Source organism: Urtica dioica, chromosome 10 (genome assembly GCF_054948205.1).
Source record: "Urtica dioica subsp. dioica isolate 48M chromosome 10, U.dioica_male_clone48M_v1_H2, whole genome shotgun sequence".
Lineage (NCBI taxonomy): Eukaryota > Viridiplantae > Streptophyta > Magnoliopsida > Rosales > Urticaceae > Urtica > Urtica dioica.
This window is the reverse complement of record NC_142765.1, coordinates 3482482-3500477: the sequence shown is the minus strand read 5'-3', so window position 1 is coordinate 3500477 and position 17996 is coordinate 3482482. Positions and strand designations below refer to the sequence as shown.

At 35.9% G+C, this 17996-nt stretch overlaps 1 protein-coding gene across 1 annotated transcript; it reads left to right on the top strand.

Annotated features, from left to right (window-relative positions):
• Positions 1-14725: 14725 nt before the first annotated feature.
• On the top strand, positions 14726-17811 carry LOC149383092 (cytochrome P450 736A117-like). The gene is made up of 3 exons (XM_089627677.1): positions 14726-15197; positions 16174-16556; positions 17239-17811. The coding sequence occupies exons 1-3, from the start codon at positions 14900-14902 to the stop codon at positions 17809-17811; spliced, it is 1254 nt and encodes a 417-aa protein (XP_089483803.1). The 5' UTR covers positions 14726-14899.
• Positions 17812-17996: the final 185 nt, after the last annotated feature.

The following is a 17996-nucleotide window of genomic DNA, read 5'->3' as shown; positions in this document are numbered from 1 at the left end:
TAACTAAAGGAGCTATCTTTGCACGAATATATAGAGATTTCATATTCATTCCGATACGTTTTCATTTACGGGAAACCGGAGATCCGAGTGTGATGTTGTGGCTGAAATAATTAATTTAGTTTGGAGAGTTAAATTCCGAGTTCGCCCAAACACATCATTTGAGAGAGAGAGAGAGAGAGAGAGAGAGAGACCTCGCACTCTCAAACATGAGGAGACCGCACAAGAATGATGTAGTGTTACTCAAATTAGGTGCTTGGTGGCAGGGACGAAGCCAGAAATCTAGATTACGGGGGGCTAATTTGCAACAAAAAATTTAGGGAGAGGATTGGTTTATAAATTTTGAGGGTAAAAAAATGTAAAATTAAAATGAAAAATTGGCAAAAAGTGCAAAAAAAATAATTGAGGGGGGTTATAACCAACCCTGGATTGCTACCGGCTTCGTGGCTGCTTGGTGGTGTAGAGAGAGATGCTAAATGCATTTTAGTACGAAAATTAAAATAAGTTTTCAAATTTTAATTAGGTCGGATGAAATAAAAATTTGAGGTAGTATAGTGTACGAAAAATAAAATTCATCTTATTACATCAGGGAAGCTTAATTGAAAATAAGTAGAAATTAAACATTTAGGTCTTATTAAAAATAAAATAATCCTTTAAAAAAATAATAAAATAAAATAATTGAATTATTTTAAATAAAAAATAATTTTATCAAATAATACTTTAAGTATAAATATAAGAGTATTGTATAATACTGATCAAAATTTAAACTTGGCAAAACTAATGATCGAGGGTTAAATTTGAGATCAATGATCAAAATAATAATGAATTAAGAATCTATAGATGGTGAAACACGAGAAAATGGTAATTCAGTAGTAAATACAATGCATAAATGATATAGTTCAATAATACTTGCAATAATAATGAGATATTTGCAATATTTTCCAAAAGAGGCATAATGAACCACATTTTATGCCATAAACTAAGGTCTAACTAATATATAATATACGTAACTCTCTAATTTTTAAAACATATTGTGATGGATTTATGTAGTAAAAACTTGCACAATCTAGTCTTCGAACCCTAGATTTCTTCTGACGCAAGTAAAACCAGGAAAGCAATAAAACCAGCAAATCAAACGCGGAAAAGTAAAGCGACACACTTTTTACCCTGGTTCGGCAATGTGCCTACATCCAGCAATGAAAATCACGATCACTATCAAGAAGTACTTACACACTCGTCCTCACTTTTGTCCCCAATTGTGTTTCCCTTACAATAAGTCTCTCAAAAGTGTTTCCCCAAGTGTTTACAACAACAAACTGAAAAATTGAAGTTACAAACAGCCTCACTACAACCCTCTCTATTTATACACAGCTTAGAACTCATTAAAACCTCAGAAACAATCTCAGCCGTTGATGCCTTGCGCAGGAAGCTATCTCTGTTGTGATGATCCAACGGTCCGTCTGCTAAGCTCAAGTGCAAAACATGATCCAACGATGTAGTTCCATGACTGATATCCAACAATTCTCCACCTCAGTCTTGAACTCACATGTAGCAATCGTGATCTTCAAGTCACTGATCCCTAAGGACCAGCCTCTTCAAACTTTGACCTTACATTTATCAGTTCTAGACAATGAGTGAACTTATGTCCAGGAACTGACTTTGTAAGCATATCTGACGGATTGTCTTCAGTGCCAATCTTCTCTATCTTCACTTCACCTGAGCTGACAATGTCTCTCACAAAATGCATCTTGATGTCAATGTGCTTTGACATTTCATGAAAAACCTGATGCTTAGACAAGTGAATAGCAGACTGATTGTCACAGTGCACTGCAACTTGTTTCTGAGTGAAACCAAGTTCAGTCACTAGACCCTTCAACCAAATGGCCTCTTTTACAGCTTCAGTAACAGCCATATACTCTGCTTCTGTTGTTGATAGAGCCACAACTGACTGTAGATTGCTTTTCCAGCTCACCACTCCACCACCAACAATGAACAGATAGCCTGTAAGAGATTTTCTAGTATCTATGCTTCCAGCATAATCGGAGTCCACATACCCCTCAACTTGAAAATCTGTAGATCTTTTGCAGCCATAGATGATACCAGTATTCACTGTTCCCTTGATGTATCTGAGAATCCACTTCACTGCTTGCCAATGTGCTTTTCCTGGGTCACTCATGAATCTACTCACTAGACTTATAGCATAGGCTATGTCTGGTCTGGAACAGATCATTGAGTACATGAGACTTCCCACAGCACTGGCATAAGGGACATTATTCATGTGCACTCTTTCTTCTTCTGACTCAGGTCTTTGGGATGCAAAGAGTTTGAAATGTTGAGCTATAGGAGTGAGAACAGGCTTTGACTCCAACATATCAAATCTATCCAAGACCTTGGTTAGGTACTTTTTCTGGAATAAGCCAAGCTTCTTCAGTTTCCTGTTTCTCTGAATTTCCATGCCTAGTATGACCTTTGCTGGTCCTAGGTCTTTCATCTGAAACCTCTTGCTGAGAAGACTCTTCAACCTGTTTATCTCTGACTTATCCTTGCACACAATTAGCATATCATCAACATAGAGAAGGAGATAAACATATCCAGTACCCTTTACATCCTTGAAGTACACACACCAGTCGTACTGACTTCTCTCAAAACCAGTCTCCTCCATGAACATGTCAAACTTCAAGTACCACTGCCTAGGTGATTGCTTTAGGCCGTATAGGGATTTATGAAGCAAACACACCTTTTCAGCTTTATTCCCTATCTCATATCCCTCAGGCTGTTGCATATAGATGACTTCATCTAAATCTCCATACAAGAAAGCTGTTTTTACATCCATTTGTTCCAGCTCCCAGTCAAAAATAGCAACCATAGAAAGAATGATACGAATGGACCTGTGTTTGACCACTGGTGAGTAGATTTCATTGTAGTCAACACCTTCTTGCTGTGAAAAGCCCTTTGCAACAAGCCTTGCCTTGAACCTGGGCTGTTCAACTCCAGGTATGCCTTCCTTGAGTTTGTAGATCCATCTGGACCCAACAATCTTCTTGTTGTGTGGTTTGTCAACCACTGTCCAGGTGTGGTTTTCCTTAAGAGACTTCAGCTCATCTTCCATAGCAAGGCTCCACTGTTCTCTATTCTTGCTGAGACAAGCTTGTCTGTAGGTCATTGGCTCATCTTCAAGAATATCTGAGCCTACCATGAGGGCATAAGCTGTAAGGTCATAGCCAAATCTTTGTGTGGGCTTAGACACTCTCTTAGCCCTGTCTCTGACAAGACTGTAGTTGGTGTGCTCTTCTTCTTCATGTAGATTCTCTGCACTGCCAGCTTCCTCATCTTCATCAATCTCAGGCTGTTGAGGTTGATCTTGAGCTGCTATCCCTTGTTGATTGAGATGTTCTTCAACAGCTTCTTCAACATGCTCATTGACAGGTTTGGTGACAGTATCAGTAGATATCTCCACCTGAGCACTGTGCTCTGAGTTTGCTTCATCTTCCTCTGCAAGACTGTCAAGATCTCCAGGGGATTTTCTGTCACAGAAATCATCTTCTCTGAAAGTCACATCTCTGCTAATGATGAACTTTATGTGCCCAGTTTCAAGACACCACAGCCTGTACCCTTTTACCCCATCTGGATAGCCTATGAAAACACATTTCAAGGCTCTAGGGTCAAGCTTCCCTTGCTTGGTGTGCACATAAGCAGTACACCCAAAGACCTTGAGTTTGCTATAGTCTGTATCATGGTTAGACCACATCTGCATAGGAGTCTTCAACTTGATGGCTGTAGAGGGACACCTATTGATCAGATAAGCTGCAGTCTTGACAGCTTCTGCCCAGAAAGCCTTTGGGAGCTTGGCGTGTATCAGAAGGCATCTCACCCTCTCCATGATAGTCCTGTTAAATCTCTCTGCAAGACCATTCTGTTGAGGTGTGTTGGCAACTGTATGATGCCTTTGAATGCCACTCAATCTGCAGAAGCTATCAAACTGTTCTGAGCAAAATTCTAAGCCATTATCAGACCTTAGCTTCTTCACTTTCTTTCCAGTCTGAGTCTCAACCATGGTCTTCCAGGTCTTGAAAAAATCCAAAGCCTCATTCTTTTGTTTGAGCAGATAAACCCATAGTCTTCTTGAGTAGTCATCCACTATGCTCATATAATACCTGCTGCCACCATGAGAAGGGACTCTTGCTGGACCCCAGAGATCAGTATGGACATAGTCCAAGATAGCCTCTGATCTGTGGACTCCCTTGCCAAACTTTGCCCTGCATGCCTTGCCATAGATGCATTCTTCACAGAAACCCAAAGCAGTGATCCTTTCAGCACCAAGGACTCCTTGCTTGGCCAGTTCTGTCATACCTCTTTCACTGACATGGCCCAGCCTAAGGTGCCACAACCTTGAATTCTCTTCTCTTGAAACAATAGCAGTATGGCCAGTTATTGTTTGTGCAGTAAGGAAGTACAAGCCATTTCGTCGAACACCTTGTAGTACAGCTCTTCCATTCTTGGAAACAGTCAAGATTCCATTTTCACTAGCAAATTTGTACCCTGCCTGTTCCAAAACTCCAAGAGAAATCAAATTTCTTTTCAGTTCAGGGATGTACCTGACATTTTGAAGAATCTTGACCTTGCCCAAATGATTCTTGAGAGACACGGAACCAGTGCCAATTACTGGACAGTGTTTATCATTGCCAAGAAGAACCATCACATCTGAGTCAGCGTAGTTCTCAAGCCACTCCTTGTTGGGTGTCATGTGGAAAGAACACCCACTGTCAAGAATCCACTCGGAGCTGGGTCGATCTGTGGTGACCATTAGGGCTTCAGCACTGTCGTAGCCGTCATTCTCAGCAACGGCGGCTTTTCCAGTCTTTGAAGTAGAGGCACCTGGATCCTTCTTCAGTTCAGGGCAATCCTTCTTCATGTGTCCCTCCTTGTGACAATTGTAGCACTTGTACGTGAATGGCTTCTCTTGATCTTCAGGCTTCGACTTTCCTTTCTTCTTCTTGAAAGACTTCTTGTCTGGTTGAGCGCGAACAAGAAGACCTTCAGGTGCAGATTTCTTCTCGCCTCTGGATTGAAGAGCCTTTGCTTTCAATGCCAACTGAACATCCTCTGCGGTGATTGAGGATCGCCCATATTTCATAGCATCGACGAAATTTGCATATGAAGGAGGCAAAGCGTTTAGAATCAAGATCGCTTGGTCTTCATCGGGAGTATCGACTCCGATATTGGCGAGATCAATAACGATCCGATTGAATTCGTCAAGATAGTCTTCAATCGGCTTGTCTTCTTGGATCTTGAATCCAAAAAGCATTCCCTTGAGATAGATCCTTCTCGATAGGGATTTCTTCATGTACAGGCTTTGAAGCTTCGCCCACACGCCAATGGCAGTCTTCTCATTGGCGACTTCTCGCAAAACTTTGTCTCCAAGGTACAGGACGATCGTGCTGTATGCAAGCTCGTTCATCTCTGCCTTGTCTTCAGCCGTGACCGATTCAGCGTGTTTGGCTTCAGGATCGATCGCCTTGGATATTTTCATCTTAACAAGAATTGCCTTCATTCTCTGACGCCACAGAGCAAAATCTCATTTGCCATTGAATCGCTCGATCTCCATCTTTGTGATCCCCATCGTGTCGCAAAGATTTGGTGGTAATGGCTCTGATACCAATTGTAGTAAAAACTTGCACAATCTAGTCTTCGAACCCTAGATTTCTTCTGACGCAAGTAAAACCAGGAAAGCAATAAAACCAGCAAATCAAACGCGGAAAAGTAAAGCGACACACTTTTTACCCTGGTTCGGCAATGTGCCTACATCCAGCAATGAAAATCACGATCACTATCAAGAAGTACTTACACACTCGTCCTCACTTTTGTCCCCAATTGTGTTTCCCTTACAATAAGTCTCTCAAAAGTGTTTCCCCAAGTGTTTACAACAACAAACTGAAAAATTGAAGTTACAAACAGCCTCACTACAACCCTCTCTATTTATACACAGCTTAGAACTCATTAAAACCTCAGAAACAATCTCAGCCGTTGATGCCTTGCGCAGGAAGCTATCTCTGTTGTGATGATCCAACGGTCCGTCTGCTAAGCTCAAGTGCAAAACATGATCCAACGATGTAGTTCCATGACTGATATCCAACAATTTAGCTGAAAAATACACGCATGGTTGGCTACTTAGGAAGTTGAATGGTCACATCACCCATTGTCCCATCCCATCACTCATGGTTGGCAATTTTAAGGGAATGGTATCTAGTTTTTATGTTTATAAATAAGAAAATTCGTCAACTCTAATCACAAAATTACCAGGAAAGAAAGACGTGATGTTGACAAAAATATTAAGAAATACATATATACCCTAATTTTTATTTTCTTTTAATGCTCTCTAGCTAGTTTAATAATTAAAAAAAAAGGTGGATATTCAATTTTATAGGATATATCAATTTTTATCTGGCCCTAATTAATTTTAAAGACTACTTTTAAAGAAGAAAAAAAAAAACATCGCAAATTGGACTTGGTAAAGATAAAGAAGAAAAATCTAAGAATCAATTGGTACGTTATGTAGGATCAATGATAACTTTCTATCACATCCAAACAATTAAATATTAATTTAAGTACGATCGATGATTGATTTATTGTTTATTACCTATTATAGTACTTCTTGAGTGATAGCGACATGAAATAAGACTTTCTGCTACAAAAACAAATGATGACAAGATACCTGTCTAACGCTAAAATGAAATTAATTTATTTTTAAACTATTCGATCAATGTAACTTAAATATTAGCGGTTAATGTTAACCAAAGCAAATTTCTAGGTTAACCGGAATCAAGGTTAAAAGAAATACGATCTTTCACTATTTTTCTACCACACATTTTTTTTAAAAAATCTCTGGTACATTTTCAGACATTATGGGCAATAGTTTTTTTTTCACGAAGAATGGAGAATAGCCAACTAGTACCATTGCAATCAAAATTTGCAAGAAAAATGAGAGGTAATTTTGCAGGGGGATAAAATAGATAAGGAGGTGGCTAGACAAGAGAGCAAACCAATATTTAGTACAAAATATATATATATATATATATATATATATATATATATATATATTTATTAATGTGAATGACAAACAAAGAAAGCTAGAGAAAACGTCGCATTAATTGTGAACATGGAGAAAAGTCTGCTTTTTTTGTACGCGTGTAATTACTAGTGAATGAAATTCTTATTCATCTAAGCGTTTTTTGATGTCTATTGTGGTCCTGCCTCTTGGCCATTTATTGAGAGTATTTTGAGATAATTCTTTATGCTGAAAAAGTTCGCATTAAAGGCACAAACTTGGAAGGTGCAAGGTTGTCTTCTTTGGATTAATTGAGATTTTCTACTTTGTATAGCTTGATGAAATTGGTGCTTGAAGATCTACTCTTGAACTTAGATTAACATAGCCATAATGTAGTTTAAGTTTAAGTAGAGAATTAAAATCAAATATATATGTATATATCTATATATATGTATTAAACTAGTAAAAAATTAAAATAATTAAAATCATAGCGATTTTGATGGATACTTAATTAGTTCTTAATTTACTATATAGTAGTTTTTTTTTTCTTTTTTTGCCTTTTAATATTTATTACTAAAAAAAATCCTTCACGAGATTGTTAATGCAAAAGTTTCAAAAAAACACACCCGTGTTTCTTCTTCCTGAACTCGTCCTTCTCATCATTATCGTGTTTGATTTTTCACATTGTACTAATCTTGATATGTGATGATCAATTATTTAGTTTAAAATTTTAAATGGTCTTTGGTTGATAAGTTTCATATTATTCAATCATCAAACTGTTAAGAGTTACGTAGGAAATGACGAGAAAGGAAGTAAAAATTTCTTTAATGCCTCTTGAGTACATATCGTTTTTTGTTTAATCATATACACGGACTTGGGCCTTTTCTTTTTCTATATATTTTTCCGTTTTCTAAATAATTATTTAAACAATGCTAGAGACTTTCATTTTGAGGAACATGTGATGTGATAGACTTTGTGAAGATTAAAAAAGAAATGAAGAAGAGGTCAATCCGTGTGCTTTGTTACTATATGAACTAAATATTTGCAAAGTTCATCAATGTGAGATAATTTTGCAACATGATTTTGGCGATGAAGCCTTTAAAAAAAATTATTTGGCGACGAAGGAGACAAAGTTTAGGATCTTCATTTGTGGCGAGGAAATAAGATAAGGAAATATTTGGGGTTTCAATGTTTAACCTACATTATTGAAAAAACAGTGTCATTGCAAGAGGGCGAAAATGAGACTTAAACACGGATGCCTTATATTTTTTAGCGACATGTTTTTATACTTTATATTATGTTTATTGTCGAATCAATATCTTTTTCAGTATCAAATTTTCTATAAATATAAGACATTATTATGAGAAAATATGAAAAGAGAATAAAAAAAACTATTATACTAAAAAAATGGGGTACTTAATGTTACTTTTTCAAAAGATGACAAACTCGCCATACTATTTTCTTTTATTTTTTATTATTTAATTACTATAGTTTTTTCTATTAAAATTTGAGCTAATACAGCTACATAGTCATTAACTAATCATAATAAGATTAATTCAATATTTTAGGATTAAATAGGATTAAACCAAGGTTTATTAGACATCTGAATTGTCTCTACTCTCAGCAACGGTCCTTAATAATTCTATTACAAATGATGCATGCTAGTACAAAAAACAGCATTTGGTGCGACTTTTATCGCACCTAAAAGTCAAAGGTCTGGTAAAGCTAGGGCTAGTTCGGCCGAAGAAGAAGGACCGGTTGCGTTGAAAGAGAGAGACTACTTCTACGTTGTGGAGACTCTGCTCGGAAGTCCACCGGTGGTCATGAATCTCCTGAGAGCCAACTTGGCTCGGCCGGACAGGTTGTTGGAGGCCGCTTGATGCGGGAGCAGAGGCCGGGAGGGGTACCCGTCGGTGGTAGTGGTACCCGTCGGTGGTGGTCGGAGAGAGACGGTGGACTGGTGGTGGTGGTAGGAGAGAACTCGGAGAGAGAGGGTCGGAATGTGAGAGAGAGAGAGGCTCGATTAAATGAATGAAAATTGCAGAGAAATTTTTTTTTATATCCTGACCTAGAATTTGGGTGCGACTTTGTCGCACCCAATGACCTGCGCATGGACTTTTGGGTGCGACAAAGTCGCACCCAATGATATTTGTAAAAAGAGGGGGAAAATTTGGCCGTGGAAAAATTTAGGACATTTGGGTGCGACTAAGTCGCACCTAATAGTTTGGATAAAGTATTGGGTGCGACTAAGTCATGGACTTTTGTCGCACCCAACTTTAATAAAATTCGCGAAAATTTTCCAGTGCTTGTTTGAGTTTTGGGTGCGACTTTTTGCACCCGAAAGTCTTTTTTGGTGCGATTTTTAGGTGCGAAAAGTCGCACCCAAAAGTCATCCGCACCGAAAAACTATATTTGTAGTAGTGGCATATTACCACAAAGGCTATTACGACGTCAGTGTCGTCATAATAGACGAATTTTAACATTAACTATACTATTATCGTCTTAATAAGGTTATACATATTGTAATTGCTTAATGTGATTAAAATACTTATTCAACTAGTGGATAGAATAACTTGTTGAACAACTGAGTGCTTTTAAATAGAATTAATCAAGATGATAAACAAGCAAACAATCAAACAAAAGTGAATAAAAGACACAAAAGAATTGGTAACTCTGTTCGGCTATAAACAATCTACTCATGGGGACTGATACGTCTGGGTAAAAAAATCCACTATATCAATAAGCCAAAGGTATATATATGAATATTAAGTTTGATGACTCCCTCACAAACACCTCTGTCTTTGACTCTTTCCAATGGATGAAAATTCCGAGCTCCTCTCAGATTCGAAACTCCCTCTCTATGTTTCACCCAATCTTCTCCCAAAGATTATCAAGCACGTCAATTCAAACACACGCACTTACAAATTCATATCAATGCATTGATCATAGAATTGCAAGCACCAATAGCTAATGTCGATGAAAATTTTCAAGGCAGAGAGACTAGCTAAATATTTAAGGCGGCGTAAATTTTTCATAACTAGAGTGAATGACCTAAATTGACTCAAAAGAGCTTTATTAGGCCAATCCACAAAATCTCTCTCGCAAATCTCATAGAATTAGAAACCAAATATCCGATAATATATACCCAATATATTCTTAACTGAAGAGTGTGAAGTTTCCAGTTATATTCTTGCGGGAGGACAATGCAGCACAAGTAGCCCGAGTCTTGAACAACTTCTTGTAACTTCACTTGAACAACTTTAACAAAATTATTTTGTTAAGGCAAACCATGCCACATGGGATCCAACACATACGATTTTATTTTGATCAATTTTTGCAGGTAATTAGTTTATCACAATGGAAATTTTAGCATGAGCAATGAAAAAATTGAACATGAATAATTTGAAAAAGATATATATATATATATATATATATATATATATATATATATATATATAGTAATCTTAATAAATATATTAGGAAACAGCGAGTCGGCGCAAGATGAGAATTTTCCTGCGAAGATGATTTGGACTGCTATGAATATTTTGAAGGAAAAAATGTGTAAGTTTTTAAACGTATAATAATTGTGGATGTACCAGAGTTTGATACCTGGGGAGATTACATATTTATAACATAGATAATAAAGAGAACCTTTCTCCCACTTTCATCCAGAGGCCGCCACGTGATTTCGCCAGGTGGCGACACGTGGCGGCTTTTAATTATTTTTTTTTCTTATAACATAGATAATAAAGAGAACCTTTCTCACACTTTCATCCAGAGGCAGCCATCGTGACTTCGCAAGGCGGCGAGACGTGATTTCACGCTCTTTTCACTCTCTCTCTCTTCTCTCTCTTTCCAACGCGCGAGCGCGTATATTCAACTAGTAATACTATATGCTAGAACTAATATGACTAATGTGTGTGAAAACTCTTAAGATGAGAACGGTTTCATTGATTAAATCAATGATTAGATGTTTACCATCATAAATTTAATTTATATGGTTAAGTTTGTAGAATTTTTTTTCCATAGTTCCTACACTACATTATCTTTATATTCTAGGAAATTCTATATATCTCTAAAAAAATTAGTTTCTAGAAAGTGAACCTCAAATTCGACCTAATATAAAATAGAGAAAATATCAAGAGTATCCCTTGTGTTTAATCGAAATGCGAGATTTATCTCTTCGATTTCTAGAAATATCAGACATATCCCTTCAGTTTAATATAAATGATATGTATCTCCCCAAAAAAAAGGTTATATTACAAATATCACCATTTTCGTTTATTTTTCACAAAAAAAAAAAGAAAAAAAAATTGAACTCTCCAAAATACCCTTAATAGAATAAATATTTATTTACTATTCTATTAAAAAAAAATCAAAATCTCTCTTTATAAAAAAAATCCATAACTTTTTATAAAGAAATTTTTATTTTAATTTTTTTGTGTATAGAATAGAAATAAAAAAATTATTTCATTAAGGGTATTTTGAGGAGTTCAATTTTTTTTTTGAAAAAAATAAACGAAAATGGTGATCCCTATTTGTAATATAACATTTTTTAGGGGAATTATATGTCATTTATATTAAACTTAAGGGATATGTCTGATATTTCTAGAAATCGAATGGATAAATCTCGCATTTCGATTAAACACAGGGGATACTGTTGATATTTTTCCTATAAAATAATTAAAATTCCAAATAATAAAATAATTGATTCGAGAATAATTAAAATTCCGGAGTTATAGGAGTTTTTTTTTGCTGCTGCAGATTTTATTACAACTGATTCGAGAGTTGAATTTAAAAATAAATAAATTCGAGATTTGTGTTTACATATTTTACACTCTATAAAGGACATCATCGCGCATAATATCCATAACAAAGTTAATAAGGAGAACCTCCTATTAACACACCTCTTATATGGCTGCCACGTCGGCACATCAATGAAAACACGTGGCTATTAACAATTCCTGTCAATTAGGCTGCCCGACTTAATATTTTGAACTCTCCATAATTTCTACATTATCCATTTGAAGTATCTTCTAAATATTTTGAACAACCAATAGAACTTCTAATAATTTGTAACTAAGCAACTAAAACAGATACTTTGTCAATGCCAATGCCACCATTTTTCTCTTGTATCTTTTAACTTATCATGATTTCATATTTCTACGCACCCATTTAACATATTTTGAGAGATCAGAGGATTTTGATAAAAAAAAAAGTCTACATTTATAGATACTAGCATATTAAAAATGTTTTATTATACCTTTCTGACCATGATTATCATTAATTTATTTTTATGTTATTAAGTTTATTTTTCTCATGCATTTGATGTCATATTTTTAAAATAAATAACTTTTTAGGATATTGAAAAAATACTTCCAAAAGATGATCAAAATTTTAGAATAATCTTTTCTAATAATCTCTTGAGTGAGCTTCTAGAACACTAAATAATAATAAGAATATAGGGAGAGAGAGGTCATCGTTTCGGAGTATATATATATAGTTGTGTGAAACATAAATGTATGTGTCTCTTAACTCTTATCTGAGGTTAACATTGTTTTCTAAAATTTGGAACGCATGCATGGTCTTGGATTGGGTGTGGAATGTGTTCCCTTCCCAAAATACCGAAAATTGCCACGAAACGATCTTGTAAAGTGTATATGATCATTTTTTTAACGGCCACGCTAATGTATTTAAATACAGTGTCAGTACGTAACAGTAAATGTAAATCTAACCAAACTTCACTATGCGCCATTGGGAATTAATAATTACTTTATTTTATTAACTAAATGTGTTGTATAAACAGGCCAAGTTTACTTAATATAAGAGATAATTTATCTCTTTTTTCTTTCCCAAAAGAAAGGCAAAAATAATAATAATAATAAATAAAATCTTTAATTTTTTTATTAATGATCCTCATCTTTCGCTAATATCTTCAAGATTTAAGAATAATATATTTTTTAAAACTCCGCGCTGCTTGACCATGAGTATTGATGAAAGATTCATTTAATCCCATCAGAAAAACCATCACATGCTTTGTCTGATATCAGACATTCAATTCATTCACGCCACCGCATTTGCAACCTCCACAGTTGCAATTAGACCTATAGTTATTCAGTTCTTCCCAAATAGATTTCAGTTTCGTGAAATAAACACCAACCGATTTTTGGTCTTGAAGAAGATTCGTCAGATCTCGGTTCAATTGAAAAATCCTTGGCGCATTGCTCTGTTGGAATCGCTCATGCAGATCTATCTAGGTTTCTCTCGCAGAGTCGGAGAATAGCACACTAGTCGAAAGTTCCTTACTCACGGAATTCTATAGCCAAGAGATGACCATGTTGTTGTTACGAATCCATAAATTCATCAAAACAGAGTTTTTACCGCTTGGTTTTTCAATCGATCCATCAACAAATCTAAGTTTATTCTTCACAGATAAAGCAATCAACATAGAACGACTTAAAGATACATAATTCTCGCCAGTCAGAGATTGTGAGACGAGAATAGCACCTGGATTGTTTGAGTGATGTAAATAAAAAGGAATGCGTTGATCATCCATCTCCAATCGGTGTTGGCGATGAGCTCAACCAAAAAATTGGAAGTCCAGTCTGATGAGAAGGCGTCCGATCTTTCATGGACAAGCGTCGAGGATTGCGATCGCTGAGGAAGTAATCGAATCACGATTGTAGCTCAGGGATAAGTGAGGAAAGCGAATCTTATACCATATTGAGCCTAAGCTACAATGGCGATCTGAGTTAGTTACGAGGAGAGAAAAAGTGAATGAGAGAGATGATGCGAAAAGATTCAAGTTGGATTGATTCTCATTGATTGATTGAAATGTACAAAGCTATGATACATATATCAGAGAGAGATAGTACTGCCACGAATCTTTATTTATTGACTTTTCATTGAAGTTGCCTAAAATATTTATATACAAACACCAATTATATTTATTCATTCGCGTTATATATATATATATATATATATATATATATATATATATATACTTTATTTTAAAAAGAAAAAATAAACAACAATCTCTGAATCATGGAGAACACATAAAAAGACACGGGGTAAAAATCGACAGTTGATAGTCATTAAAATTACAGATTCAAATAGAGATTTCAGGATTCGGAGTTGCAATTCGAACATGGAATGAAGTCATCTCTTGGAAGATATGAATTTTATTATTTAATTTTAATTTAAGGATATTTTCATTTCAAATTAGGAATTTGGAAGATAGGGTATTGGTTTGAATTTAATTTGATTGTTCTTATATAAGAGTTAATATCAATGAAATGAAGATTTGTAACACTGTTATACATTTCAGGGTATAATTTCGTCATTTTAGTTAAACAAAGAATATGAACTCGAAATTTTTGAAAACCAAAAATTAAACTCGACACTTCAAACACAGGGTATATATGTGTTATTTTCCAAAAAAAAAAAAAAAATTCAAAATATGAAGAAAAAAATGAGTACAAAAATAATTTTAAATGTGGTTATTTGATTATTGGAGGTAAAATAGAGAGTAAAACTGAAATAGATAAATACAATTAGGTTTAGGTATATAAATACAAATAAATAAGGGTCACGTTACTCACGTAGTTACAAAGCAAGAAGATGATGTCACAAATTTTCAGAACAACGACGACACTGATCATATTCACACCACTATTTCTCTTCCTCCTCTACAAATGGGCTCGCAGGAACAACAACCCTAACCGGCGAATCAAGAACCCACCGCCGTCTCCTCCGGCGATCCCTCTCATCGAAAACTTCCACCAACTCGCCCGGCGATCCCAGTCCCCGCAGGAGGCCATCCGGAGCCTGAGCCGCCGCCACGGCGCCGCCGACCTGATGCTCCTCCGGCTGGGCGCGCCGACGGTGGTGGTTTGCTCCGCCGCGGCGGCGAGGGAGGTCCTGAAGACGCACGACGCGGCGTTCTCGGACCGGACTCGGGCGACGGTGATGGAGAAGATGTTCTACGGCTACAGAGATATCGCCACGGCGTCGTACGGAGAGTATTGGCGGCAGATGAAGAGCGTCTGTGTGGTTCACCTTCTCAGCAACAAGAACGTCCGGTCATTTCGCCGCCTCAGAGAAGAGGAGACTCAGCTCTTGATTCAAAATGTTCGCCGATCCTATGATTCCCAAGGTTTGTTATTTATTTACTATATTTTCTTTGATTTATTTTGACCCAAACTACTAAAGTTCAATTCATGTACTTAGTACCTTTCAGTCGAAATTTCACAAATAATATTTTATGTTAATTGCTGGAATGTTATAATTGTTTTAATATAGAGAGATTGAGTTTTAATACTACTTTAATAAATAAATAAAGGCTCCAAAGTCGTTTAAAAAGTGGCGTCTAAATATTTGAGTGCCGTTTTTCGATTTCATTTATATTTTTAACCTTAAATTTTATAATTTCATTTTCATATTCACGCCTTTTTTGAAATGTTTTTGCACGTTTTTTTTTTTTTAAATATTTTTGTCATATACTAAGTGAGTTCAAATTTAGGCTCCGTCATAGGACGTCGCTTTCTGAAAAGCGACCTACAACGTCACTGCATGTAGTCTGTCTGTGTTTGGTATCATCAATCTTTTTTTTTTTTTTTTTTTTTGTTAAAAAAGGTTTGGACGTCGTTTTATTTTAAAAGTCATTTATCAAGCGACGTGTAAAGGGTAAAGTTGTGTTTATTGTATTTTTATTTTATTTTATAGAAGTAGTGTTTATCAATTTGATTGCTGGTAACAAAATAATCATCTACAACTCTATTTACGACATTAGTATATTTATGATTTATATTCTCTCTTTATACGTGATATGATTGAAAAACGTAAATAAAAAACATATTAATATATGTACCAGTTGGAGCGTAAAAAGATAGTCTTGACCAAATAAATTTATTGAGAGTACAAAAAGTAGTTCAATTAAATGTACGTGTCTCCCTTCACATTTAGGTCTCCAGTTAATTTTATATCATGTGATCCTCTATAAACAAAAAAAAAAAAAAAAAAAAACATGAAGGGGTGTCATAATTTATTAGAGATTTTTTGACAGAGCTGAGCTAACTGTTTTTTTTTTTTTTTTTTTTTTTTTTTTGTCGTTTCCTGTTTTAATTTGACAGTGAATTTGAGTGAGCTATTCTCGAGGCTAACGAACGACATCGTTTGTCGGGCCACTTTGGGGAGGAAATACGGAGACGACGAGAAAGGCAAGAAATTCGAGAATCTTATGATTGAGTTTCAGCAGATAATGGGAGAGTTCAACGTTATCGATTATATCCCTTGGCTCTCATGGCTGAACAAAGTCAACGGACGGTACTCGAGAATGGACAGAGTCGCTGAAGGGATTGACCAGTTCTTTGAACAAGTCCTCGAAGAGCACCAACGACGCGTTCGAAACGACGACGTCGAATTCAAGGATTTCGGAGATATTTTGCTTTCTATTCAAAGGGATAACTCGTTGGGCTTTCCTATCGATCGAACTTCTATCAAAGCTATTCTCTGGGTAAGCATATTAGTAAATTAATTGGCGTTCAGGGTTTTCAAAACTTATTCAACAATTATCATCCCAATTTTATAAGTTTTATAAATACTGACTTTTCAAATTGTAGACAATGTGGTTCATGGTTTTTTTTTTTCAAATACTCGATCACACTTTTTTTTTTTTTTTTTAAATTGTTTGACAACTGTTTTTCTTAATGTTTACCGTTTTTTAGGTTTTGTTTATTGTCCAGGTTGTTATTATGCTCGACAATAGAGTCTAGACTGCGATGGTAAGTGTTAGTGGAAAATGATATTATTTGGAGTGAGCATTAAAGAACCGATATCTTCTAAATCTCCTGTATATATCTTACACTATTCTATCAAGTTAGTTTGTGAAAATTACAGGTGATAATGCGTTATTTAAATTTATCACAAAAATAACGTCTCTAAATTTTTTTTTCCTTCCCTTTTTTATGTTTACGTAACATATTGCTTTAAAAAAAATTTAATATTGTTTGAGCTCTTAACTCTTTTACTATTTACAACATCATTTTCAAGAAAAATCTCAATTAACCGTTTACAGTTTTAATAAACTATTTTTTAATGGAATTAAGAAATCTCTATTATGAAAATATTGCACTATAAAAACACTATTCTTGTAAATTTTTTCAGTATTTTTTTTTTTTTACACTCTTTTGTTATAGGACATGTTCACAGCTGGTATCGGCACAACATCCTCATCCTTAGAGTGGGCAATGGCCGAGCTCTTGAAGCACCCAAATGCCCTAAAAAAGCTTGAAGACGAGGTCCGATCAATCTCCGGCGACAAAACCGACATCACTGAGGAAGACCTCCAAAGAATGACGTACCTAAAGGCGGTGATCAAAGAGAGTCTCCGTCTACACCCAGCACTCCCGCTTCTGGTCCCGAGAAACCTAACTCAGGACACCAAAGTCATGGGCTATGACGTGGCGGCCGGCTCTCAGGTCTTCGTCAACGCGTGGGCCATCGGAAGAGACCCGAAAATTTGGGGTGATGATGGGCCCGAAGAATTTCGGCCCGAGAGGTTCATAGAAAACAATGTGGACTACAAAGGTCAAGATTTCGGGATGATTCCGTTTGGAGCGGGTCGGCGGGGCTGCCCCGGGGCTAGCTTTGCCATGGCTATAAACGAGATGGTTTTGGCTAATCTCGTTCGATGGTTTGATTGGTCTATTTCGCCGAGCTCGAGCCAAGATCTACCTCTCTTTGCCATCCCAAAACTGGTTAATAATTAGTTTGATAATGTTTGTCATGTATGCAGAAGAAAATAAACATGTTCTAGATGGCATGCGGCACATTTGTTTTGTGTCACGTTCTTCACAATAAAAATAAGTACGAATTTTTTTTATTTATTATTATCTAGTTTAGAAAGAGATCGTTAGCATATGTGAAAGAAGTAATTCTACTACTTGAGAGACCT